The sequence below is a fragment of the Salvelinus fontinalis genome, chromosome 9, assembly GCF_029448725.1.
Source record: "Salvelinus fontinalis isolate EN_2023a chromosome 9, ASM2944872v1, whole genome shotgun sequence".
In the NCBI taxonomy this organism is placed as follows: Eukaryota; Metazoa; Chordata; class Actinopteri; order Salmoniformes; family Salmonidae; genus Salvelinus; species Salvelinus fontinalis.
In genome coordinates, this window is record NC_074673.1 from 20,563,900 (window position 1) to 20,576,272 (window position 12,373).

Consider the following 12,373-nt stretch of genomic DNA (forward strand, 5'->3'; position numbering starts at 1 on the left):
TGATGGTGACAGAGTTTATTATACAGTTCAATTGTCATCCTGACAAACATGAGCATCAACAATAATATCACTTACTAAATAAAGCCTGTCTGTTGGTCTGAAGCGTGTCCCTCCAGTGGCCTATTTCATATTTACAGTGACAGTCACATGACTACATCTCTACAGTCTAAAGTAGCCTCCTATCCTCTCCATCTGCAGTGGTCTCACAGAACTGGACAGGAGAAAGGAAATAGGCAGACTGTAGCTAAATGTTTTGAAACTGGAAATGAAAGTGTTTTTTAGGTTGTGATCAAAACATTTTCTAATTTGTGCCAACTGAACATGACCCTGCTGTTTTGTCCCATTAGTGCAGATGAAGGACAGGAATTTGGATAGGAAGGGAGGAGGCAGCTGAAGAGTACTGAGATGCAACCGTGCACAGGGGATGGGGTTGTGGCTGGTATTTACAGAGCTACGGGAATGGAAGTTGGAGATGGCATGTGACAGTTCTACTGGCATGGAGAGTTGTGTATAATACAGAGGTTTCGGGTCGAGGGTTAAAAGGTCAAGGTGGGACAAGTTCAACAAATTCAGATGTTTTTATCTTTAATTGAGCATAAACATGAGGTCATCACTCACACTGCCACTACACACAGAGTACAAACTGCTATGAGTAGAGAAGCCAGCAGCTCACACACACACACACAGACAGAGAGCCTTGCCCGAGTTTAGAAAGAGGAATAGAGTATGCTACTCAGACAAAAACTCTGTGGTCACACGCACGGATGTGCAAAAGCACACAATCCTCACGCAGAATAATCATTTTTTTCTGACTGAAAGGTAAATAAGCCTAAAGATTCAAGCTATGTGATTGGTGGAGATAAATCTGAGCCAGGAAGTTCCCAGGTAACTCAGTGATGAGAGGAGTTTGAGCTTACAGAAAGTGATGCAATCACTTCCTGTGTGGCTCAGCAGGCTGCCGTGTAGGCCAGGGGCTATGGTAGGCCTGTGTTAAATGTCTTTTCAGCATGCGCTGATGTGACAGACTAGACTACGACACTGAAGCCTGTTAGAAGATAAGTGAATGTATTTTTCCAGACAATATTTTCATTTTATACAAAGGTTCGCAAATGACGTTTCCAAAGACAGCAGTAGAGCCTAAAATCCTAGGATGTCAAATGGCCACCACACATCCAGCACAGCCTGCTGACCACACCCACACACTGATTGTGGAATGAAGAGGGTGGAGGGTCCTGATGGGACCTGGGGCAGGGTGCAGTAGGGAGGTGCCCTTCCCTCACAACAGATGGGCACACAGAATGGAGAAAGGGTTGTCGGGGTGTGTGTGTATTCAGTCTACTGGTGGGCACACTGTACCCCTGGGCCGTGCGGCCCCCCCTCCTCATCAGAGCTATCATTGTAGGCCTCCCTTCTGGCCCCCGCTGACCCCTGACCTCTGACCTCACAGTCCTGGAGGTCAACTTCCTCTGCCTCCGACGAGATGACTGGTCCATCTGCACGCGCAGGCAGCAGGTCCTCCAACTCCTAAACACACACAGGTAAAAAAAAAAACACATTCTGTAAATTACGTACACAAAGTAAAGGTTAAGACAATGTGTGATGCACCAGACACCTTGGGCGGGCTATTTGGTTCTCAGAGGTACTCACGGTGAGTTTCTCAGGGCTGATCCAGTTGTTGTCAGGGAACTGGACATCAAACTTGATGAACAGATCTCCCTTCTCAAATGGGTTCCTGTACTGAGGCATACCCTCTCCCTTCACCACCCGGATACAACCTGACACACACATAATGATACAGGGCAAGCAAAATAGATAAAGTTAAAGAGCGACTGCCCCTAAAAAGCAACTTCTCGTTTTGAAAACATCCTATTTGGCATCGATAGGAGTCAGAATTATCATGTCAAAATGTACTACAAAGTAGAAGTATGATCATAAAGTCATTCTCCAAAAAAATGGTACGTCACGGAATGAAGGGTACCGTAAGTGTTCCTTTGGTTGGGTTTATTTCAATCCTGCCCACAGCACACAAGTAATCATGAATTCGGACCGCAGCTGCATGCGACCCGATCGTAATGACCATGGTCAATTTGTATTTGACATCCCTATGGGGCAAGTTAGGGACCATAAGTAAATTACAGTGTACATGGGACAATATTTTAAAATGTCAATAACTCCCAATTTCAATACCTCAAACCATCTATAAATTGTAGAAATATCGAAAGCATTTAAAAAGATGTGCAACATGACAATAGTCCCATTTTGCTATTTATTGACGGTCACTAACTAGCCCCAGAATTAGGCTATCTGATGTCAAACCAACTTTGCCACGGTCGCACACAAGCCAGCTGAAGCTAATTGGCAAAAGAAGTTGGCTAGCACTAGCAAGCCTAAGCGACTTCAAGACACAAGACCTGGTTAGACTGTTTCAAGTTATAAGCGTGAGTGAATACTGTGTGCTGTACAAACGAGTGACTGTACAAACGCTTGCCACATCCGAACACACACAGAGACACCCACATTAAACCACTCTCGTTTGGCTTCAGTCATGGCTGCTGCATTTCTTAATGACCAAGCCAAAAAACTAGGCAAAAATCAGGAAGTTCAGGCCCCCTTTAAACTTGAAGTGGTGTGTGTGTGTGTGTGTGTGTGTGTGTTGTGGGTTTACCTGGGTCTATGACCTTGCCAGGGGGATATTTGACGGCGAGCTGGCGTCCGTCGAGGTGTGTGACCGCCAACTGAAAGCCACACAGCGCTTCCACCAGGCCAATACGCTGGGTCATGTGGAGGTCATGGCCATCACGACGGAACTCCTGCAGAACACACTCAATAATTAACATTTTATCAGTACTTTGACCCAACCTCTCTGGGTGACAAGTCGGCGAGAGCGTTTCAGGATTGTCTCAAACTCAGGAAATGGGAATTGAGGGCCACCTTCAGAGAGGAAGCTAAAACATTTTGTCACTGGCCAGCTACTACCCAGACTCTACCCTCCACCTTAGACTGCTGTCCTATGTACATAGTCATTGATTCTCTGGCAGTAAACATGCCAATTGCACACTCCCTCAACTTGAGACATCTGTGGCATTGTGTTGGGTGATTAAAATGTGCAGTGTTGAGTGCCTTCTATTGTTCCCAGCACAAGGTGCACAGGTGTTACGACCATGATATTTAATCAGCTTCTTGATATGCCCCACCTGTCAGGTCGCTAGACTATCCTGGCAAAGGAGAAATGCTCACTAACAGGGACATAAACACATTTGGGCACCACATGAGATACATAATATTTTGTGCATATGAACAATTTCTGGGATCTTTTATTTCAGCTCATGAAACCAACCTTTTACATGTTGAATTTACATTTTTGTACACACACGTCAAAAGTTTGGGCACACCTACTCAAAGGTTTTTCTTTATTTTTACTTTTCTACACTGTAGAATAATAGTGAACACAAACTATGAAATAACACATGGAACATTGTGGTAACCCAAAAATGGTTAAACAAATCAAAATATATTTTATATTTGAGATTCTTCAAAGTAGCCATCCTTTGCCTTGATGACAGCTTAGCACACTCTTGGCATTCTCTCAACCAGCATCAAGAGTTAGTCACCTGGAATGCATTTCAATTAACAGGTGTGCCTTGTTAAAAGTTCATGTGGAATTTCTTTCCTTCTTAATGTGTTAGAGACAGTTGTGTTGTGACAAGGTAGGGTTGGTATACAGAAGATAGCCCTATTTGGTAAAAGACCAAGTCCATATTATGGCAAGAACAGCTCAAATAAGCAAAGAGAAACAGCAGTCCATCATTACTTTAAGACATAAAGGTCAGTCAATACAGAAAATTTCAAGAACTTTGAAAGTTTATTCAAGTGCAGTCACAAAAACCATCAAGCGCTATGATGAAACTGGCTCTCTCATGAGGATCGCAGCAGTTACCTCTGCTGCAGAGGATAAGTTCATTAGAATTACCAGCCTCAGAAATTGCAGCCCAAATAAATGTTTCAGAGTTCAAGTAACAGACATCAACTGTTCAGAGGAGACTGTGTGAGACTTGCTTGGGTCAAGAAATTAGATTGGTGGAAATCTGTCCTTTGGTCTGACGTGTCCAAATTAGAGATTCTTGGAGCCAACCGCCGTGTCTTTGTGAGATGCAGAGTAGGTGAACGGATGATCTCTGCATGTGTGGTTCCCACCGTGAAGCATGTAGGAGGTGGTGTGATGGTGTGGGGGGTGCTTTGCTGGTGACACGGTCAGGGATTTATTTAGAATTCAAGGCACACTTAACCAGCATGGCTACAACAGCATTCTGCAGCTATACGCCATCCCATCTGGTTTTTGCTTAAAATGGGACTATCATTTGTTTTTCAACAGGACAATGACCCAACACACCTCCAGGCTATGTAAGAGCTATTCGACCTCAACCCAACAGATGGTTTGGGATGAATTGGACCGCAAAGTGAAGGAAAAGCAGCCAACAAGTGCTCAGCATATGTGGTTGAGATAATGCCAAGACTGTGCAAAGCGGCCAAGGCAAAGGGTGGCTACTTTGAACAATCGCAAATATATTTTGATTTGTTTAACAGTTTTTGGGTTACTACATGACTCCATATGAGTTATTTCAGAGTTTGTCTTCACTATTAATTCAACAATGTAGAAAATTGTACAAAATAAAGAAAACCCTTGAATGAGTAGGTGTGTCCAAACTTTTGACTGATACTGTAATATATATATATTTTATTTTTATTACACACACACACGGCCAAAACTATTAGGACACCGCTTTAAATTTGGCTATTTCAGCCACACCCATTGCTGATAGGTGTCTAAAATCAGCTCAGTGACATTCAACGTGGCACAGTCATAGGATGCCACCTTTCCAACAAGTCAGATCACCATGCGCAATGACAAGCTCCGGCTGGAGTGGTGTAAAGTTTGCCACCATTGGACTCAGGAGTAGTGGAAACGCATTCTCTGGAGTGATGAATGACGCTTCACCATCTGGCAAAACTGGGTTTGACGGATGCCAGGAGAACACTACCTGCCCGAATGCGTAGTGCCAACTGTAAAGTTTGTTGTAGGAGAAATAATGGTCTGGGCCTGTTTTACATTCTTCAGGCTAGGCCCCAGAGTTCCAGTGAAGGGAAATCTTAACACTCCAACATACAATGACAACTTTATAGCAACAGTTTGGGGAAGGCCCTTTCCTGTTTCAGCATGACAATGCCCCCGTGCACAAAGCGATGTCCATACAGAAATGGTTTGCCGAGATCGGTGTGGAAGAACTTGACTGGCCCACAGAGCCCTGACCTCAACCCTATCAAACTCCTTTGGGATGAATTAGAACGCCAGGACTAATCGCCCAACATCAGTGCCCGACCTCACTAATGCCCTTGTCGCTGAATGGAACCAAGTCTCCGAAGCAACTTTCCAAAATTTCGTGGAAAGCCTTCCTAGAAGAGTTGAGGCTGTTATAGCAGCAAAGGGGGATCCAATTCCATATTAACGCCCATGATTTTTGAATTATGTGTATATGTATGCATGAAGGTATCTACACACACAGCAAAAAAATAAACTTCCCTTTTTCAGGACCCTGTCTTTCAAAGATAATTTGTAAAAATCCAAATAACTTCACAGATTTTCATTGTAAAGGGTTTAAACACTGTTTCCCATACTTGTTCAATGAACCATAAACAATTAATGAACATGGAGCTGTGGAACGGTCCTTAAGACACTAACAGCTTACAGACAGTAGGCAATTAAGGTCACAGTTATGAAAACGTAGGACACTAAAAGAGGCCTTCTACAGACTCTGAAAAACACCAAAAGAAAGATGCCCAGGGTTGTTGCTCATCTGCGTGAACATGCCTTAAGCATGCGGCAAAGGAGGCATGAGGACTGCAGATGTAGCCAGGGAAATAAATTGCAATGTCTGTACTGTGAGACACCTAAGACAGCACGGACAACTGATCGTCCTCGCAGTGGCAGACCACGTGTAACAACACCTGCACAGGATCGGTACATACGAACATCACACCAGCGGGACAGGTACAGGATGGAACCAACAACTGCCCGAGTTACACCAGGAACGCACAATCCCTTCATCAGTGCTCAGACTGTCCGCAATAGGCTGAGAGAGGCTGGATTGAGGGCTTGTAGGCCTGTTGTAAGGCAGGTCCTCACCAGACATCACTGGCAACAACGTTGCCTATGAGCACAAACCCACCGTCACTAGACCAGACAGGACTGGCAAAAAGTGCTCTTCACTGACAAGTCTCGGTTTTGTCTCACCAGGGGTGATGGTCGGATTCGTGTTTATCGTCAAAGGAATGAGCGTTACACAGAGGCCTCTACTCTGGAGCGGGATCGAGGTGGAGGGTCCGTCATGGTCTGGGGCGGTGTGTCACAGCATCATCAGACTGAGCTTGTTGTCATTGCAGGCAATCAACACTGTGCGTTACAGGGAAGACATCCTCCTCCCTCATGTGGTACCCTTCCTTCAGGCTCATCCTGACATGACCCTCCAGCATGACAATGCCACCAGCCATACTGCTCGTTCTGTGCGTGATTTCCTGCAAGACAGGAATGTCAGTGTTCTGCCATGGCCAGCGAAGAGCCCGGATCTCAATCCCATTGAGCACGTATGGGACCTGTTGGATCAGAGGGTGAGGGCTAGCGCCATTCCCCCCAGAAATGTCCAGGAACATGCAGGTGCCTTGGTTGAAGAGTGGGGTAACATCTCACAGCAAGAACTGGCAAATCTGGTGCAGTCCATGAGTACTTAATGCAGCTGGTGGCCACACCAGATACTGACTGTTACTTTTGACCCTCCCTTTGTTCAGGGACACATTATTCCATTTCTGTTAGTCATATATCTGTGGAACCTGTTCAGTTTATGTCTTAGTTGTTGAATCTTGTTATGTTCACACAAATATTTACACATTAAGTTTGCTGAAAATAAATAGTTGACAGTGAGAGGATTTATTTTTTTGCTGAGATAGATATATACACTGCTCAAAAAGATAAAGGGAACACTAAAATAACACATCCTAGATCTGAATGAATGAAATATTCTTATGAAATACTTTTTTCTTTACATAGTTGAATGTGCTGACAACAAAATCACACAAAAATGATCAATGGAAATCAAATTGATCAACCCATGTAGGTCTGGATTTGGAGTCACACTCAAAATTAAAGTGGAAAACCACACTACAGGCTTATCCAACTTTGATGTAATGTCCTTAAAACAAGTCAAAATGAGGCTCAGTAGTGTGTGTGTGGCCTCCACATGCCTGTATGACCTCCCTACAACGCCTGGGCATGCTCCTGATGAGGTGGCGGATGGTTCCTGAGGGATCTTCTCCCAGATCTGGACTAAAGCATCCACCAACTCCTGGACAGTCTGTGGTACAACGTGGCGTTGGTGGATGGAGCGAGACATGATGTCCCAGATGTGCTCAATTGGATTCAGTTCTGGGGAACAGGCGGGCCAGTCCATAGCATCAATGCCTTCCTCTTGCAGGAACTGCTGACACACTCCAGCCACATGAGGTCTAGCATTGTCTTGCATTAGGAGGAACCCAGGGCCAACCGCACCAGCATATAGTCTCACAAGGGGTCTGAGGATCTCATCTCGGTACCTAATGGCAGTCAGGCTACCTCTGGTGAGCACATGGAGGGCTGTGCGGCCCCACAAAGAATGCCACCCCACACCATGACTGACCCACCGCCAAACCGGTCATGCTGGAGGATGTTGCAGGCAGCAGAACGTTCTCCACGGCGTCTTCAGACTCTGTCACGCCTATCACATGTGAGAGTGAAAGCCCCGCCAGCATTCAAAAGTGACCAAAACATCAGCCAGGAAGCATAGGAACTGGGAACACTCCTTTATTGGGGGTGTCTTGCTAATTGCCTATAATTTCCACCTGTTGTCTATTCCATTTGCACAACAGCATGTGAAATTTATTGTCAATCAGTGTTGCTTCCTAAGTGGACAGTTTGATTTCACAGAAGTGTGATTGACTTGGAGTTACATTGTGTTGTTTAAGTGTTCCCTTTATTTTTTTGAGCAGTGTATATATACTTTTTTGGGACTCTGACATTGCTTGAACTGATGTTTCTTTATTTTGGGGATGTGTGTATTGTTTTATATTGTTACTGCACTGTTGGAACTAGACACATAAGCCTTTAGCTGAAACTGCAATATCTGCTAAATGTGTTTGCAACCAACAAAATTAGATTGAGAATTTCTGAACACCGAGTGGTTTCCTGAGCAGTTTATTTAAGTCTTTGAGTACTCTCTGCTACAGTGTGTGTGTGTGTTTTACCTCATGCTCCTTCTCCTGTAGGACCAGTAGGATGTCTCCAGGCTCAGTGCCTGGGGCTTGGTCAGCCTCTCCAGTGAAGCTTATTTTCTGGCCATGCCTCATGCCTTTATCAACATGGACCTCCAACAGCTTGGTCTCCTTGTTCACCTTACGACCCTCACACTTCTTACAGCGGTCCTTCTCACTGATCACCTCCCCTATACAAAACACAAATTAGTTTCCTAACAAAAATTTTACTTTTTATAGTGTATTCATTATTGCAGTGTGTGTGGTCCTACCCTCTCCGTTGCAGTCTGTGCAGACTGACTGCATCTGTTGGACCATGCCAGGAGCCAGCTGTCTGATCATGATCCTCATGCCTCTCCCTCTGCAGGCCACGCACTTCTGCACCGCCCCCGCCTTACCCCCGGCACTGGAGACGGACCAGAGAGAGAGGAGAGTCAATTATCACATTAAGCAATATACACTGCTAAAAAAAAAACAATGTAACTCCAAGTCAATCACACTTCTGTGAAATCAAACTGTCCACTTAGGAAGCAACACTGATTGACAATACATTTCACATGCTGTTGTGCAAATGGAATAGACAACAGGTGGAAATTATAGGCAATTAGCAAGACACCCCCAATAAAGGAGTGGTTCTGCAGGTGGTGACCACAGACCACTTCTCAGTTCCTATGCTTCCTGGCTGATGTTTTGGTCACTTTTGAATGCTGGCGGTGCTCTCACTCTAGTGGTAGCATGAGACGGAGTCTACAACCCACAGAAGTGGCTCAGGTAGTGCAGCTCATCCAGGATGGCACATCAATGCGAGCTGTGGCAAGAAGGTTTGCTGTGTCTGTCAGCGTCGTGTCCAGAGCATGGAGGCGCTACCAGGAGACAGGCCACTACATCAGGAGACGTGGAGGAGGCCGTAGGAGGGCAACAACCCAGCAGCAGGACCGCTACCTCTGCCTTTGTGCAAGGAGGAGCACTGCCAGAGCCCTGCAAAATGACCTCCAGCAGGCCACAAATGTGCATGTGTCAGCATATGGTCTCACAAGGGGTCTGTGGATCTCATCTCGGTACTCAAGTTGATGGAGCTTGCAATTGGCATGCTACTGCAGGAATGTCCACCAGAGCTGTTGCCAGATAATTTAATGTTCATTTATCTACCATAAGCTGCCAACGTCATTTTAGATAATTTGACAGTACGTCCAACTGGCCTCACAACCGCAGACCACATGTAACCACGCCAGCCCAGGACTTCCACAACCGGCTTCTTCACCTGCGGGATTGTCTGAGACCAGCCAACCAGACATCTGATGAAACTGTGTTTGAACAACTAAAGTATTTCTGCACAAATTGTCAGAAACCGTCTCAAGGAAGCTCATCGTCCTCACCAGGGTCTTGACCTGATTGCAGGTCGCCGTCGTAACCAACACCTATGGGTAAATGCTCACCTTCGATGGCCACTGGAGAACTGTGCTCTTCACAGATCAATCCCGGTTTCAACTGGTACCATGCAAATGGCACACAGCATGTACGATGTCATGTGGGCGAGCGGTTTGCTGATGTCAGCGTTGTGAACAGAGTGCCTCATGGTGACGGTGGGTTTATGGAATGGTCAAGCATAAGCTACGGACAACGAACACAATTTCCTTTTTTATTGACGACATTTTGAATGCCCAGATATCGTGACAAAATCCTTAGGCCCATTGTCATGCCATTCACCCGCCAACATCACCTCATGTTTCAGCATGATAATGCACGGCCTCATGACGCAAGTATCTGCACACAATTCCTGGAAGCTGGAAATGTCCCAGTTCTTCCATGGCCTGCATACACACCCATTGAGCATGTTTGGGATGCTCTAGATCGACGTGTATGACAGCGTGTCCAGTTCCCGCCAATATCCATCAAATCCGCACAACCATTGAAGAGGAGTGGGACAACGTTCCACAGGCCACAAACAACAGCCTGATCACCTCTATGCGACGGAGATGTGTCGCACTGCATGAGGCAAATGGTGGTCACACCAGATACGGACTGGTTTTCTGATCCACGCCCCTACCAACCCACATGGTATCTGTGACCAACAGATACGTATCTGTCAGTGTATGTGAGCGGAATTGAAAATGGAAATCCCGCTTATGGAGCACTGCACTGCTACGGCGCACCACGTCCTTTCCAACTGCTCTGACAAAAACTGCTCCGAGCTCAAAAAAAATTCCTTGCAGCTCCAAATTCAATCCCTTCATTAAAATCACAATTTATCCAACACCCATCTATTTGTGTGACTACCTGGACCTTTCATTTGTTTTTTAAGTATTGAAACCAAACCATATGATTTGAATGAAAAGTATTTTAATAAACATGAAAAGGTGAATGTAAGTGCTCAGAACTTCAAATAGGCTACATGTCATATTAAAACAGCATATAAAACCCTCTAAATAGGTCAGGAGCCAGACAGGGAGCCTAAGAAGGAACAAAAATGAATTATTTAGGTTCTAGCCTACAAAGAAATACATTGTGATCAATTGTGTACAGATGAAGCAGATGCTAAGCTACTATTTTGCTAGCACAGACTGGAATATGTTCCGGGATCCCTCTGATGGCATTGAGGAGTACACCACATCACTCATTGGCTCCATCAATAAGTGCATCAATGACATCGTCCCCACAGTGACCGTACGTACATACCCCCAACCAGAAGCCATGAATTATAGGCAACATCCGCACTGAGCTAAAGGGTAGAGCTGCCGCTTTCAAGGAGCGGGACACTAACCCGGAAGCTTATAAGAAATCCCGCTATGCCCTCTGACGAACCATCAAACAGGCAAAGCATCAATACAGGACTAAGATCGGATCGTACTACACCGGCTCTGATGCTCATCGGATGTGGCAAGGCTTGCAAACCATTAGACTACAAAGGGAAGCATAGCCGAGAGCTGCCAAGTGACACGAGCCTACCAGATGAGCTAAACTACTTCTATGCTCGCTTCGAGGCAAATAACACTGAAACATGCATTAGAGCACCAGCTGTTCCGGAAGACCATGTGATCACACTTTCCGCAGCCGATGTGAGTAAGACCTTTAAACAGCTCAACATTCACAAGGCTGCAGGGCCAGACGGATTACCAGTACGTGTACTGCAAGCATGCTCTGGTCAACTGCAAAGTGTGTTCACTGACATTTTCAACCGATCCCTGACTGAGTCAGTAATATCAACGTGTTACAAGCAGACCACCATAGTCCCTGTGCCCAAGAACACGAAGGTAACCTGCCTAAATGACTACCAACCCGTAGCACTCATGTCTGTAGCCATGAAGTGCTTGAAAGGCTGGTCATGGCTCACAACACCATTATCCCAGAAACCCTAGACACACTGCAATTTGCATACCGTCCAAACAGATCCACAGATGATGCAATCTCTATTGCACTCCACACTACCCTTTCCCACCTGGACAAAAGGAACACCTACGTGAGAATGCTATTCATTGACTACAGCTCAGCGTTCAAAACCACAGTGCCCTCAAAGCTCATCACTAAGCTAAGGACCCTGGGAATAAACACCTCCCTCTTCAACTGGATCCTGGACTTCCTGACAGGCCGCCCCCAGGTGGTAAGGGTAGGTAACAACACATGCTCCAGGCTGATCCTCAACACAGGGGCCCCTCAGGGGTGCGTGCTCAGTCCCCTCCTGTACTCCCTATTCACTCATGACTGCACAGCCAGGCACGACTCCAACACCATCATTAAGTTTGCCGATGACAACAGTGGTCGGCCTGATCACCGACAACAACCTATAGGGAGGAGGTCAGAGACCTGGCAGTATAGTGCCAGGACAACAACCTCTCACTCAATGTGATGATTGTGGACTACAGGAAAAGGAGGACCGAGCACACCCCTATTCTCATCGATGGGACTGCAGTGGAGCAAGCTGAGAGCTTCAAGTTCCTTGGTGTCCACATCACCAACAAACTAACATGGTCCAAGCACACCAAACAGTCGTGAGGAGGGCACAACAAAACCTATTCTCCCCTCAGGAGACTGAAAAGATTTG

At 45.8% G+C, this 12,373-nt stretch overlaps 1 protein-coding gene across 1 annotated transcript in view; it reads right to left on the reverse strand.

The window, feature by feature from the left end:
- LOC129862239 (dnaJ homolog subfamily A member 2-like) overlaps positions 1-12,373 on the reverse strand; it is a 17,498-nt gene continuing 5,125 nt past the window's right edge. The window contains exons 5-9 of the mRNA XM_055933695.1: positions 8,607-8,740; positions 8,329-8,525; positions 2,666-2,810; positions 1,648-1,775; positions 1-1,524 (exon numbers count right to left, since the gene is read on the reverse strand). Of these exons, the coding sequence (XP_055789670.1) occupies positions 1,336-1,524; positions 1,648-1,775; positions 2,666-2,810; positions 8,329-8,525; positions 8,607-8,740 (793 nt within the window). The 3' untranslated portion in view covers positions 1-1,335. The remainder of the gene's footprint in view (positions 1,525-1,647; positions 1,776-2,665; positions 2,811-8,328; positions 8,526-8,606; positions 8,741-12,373) is intronic.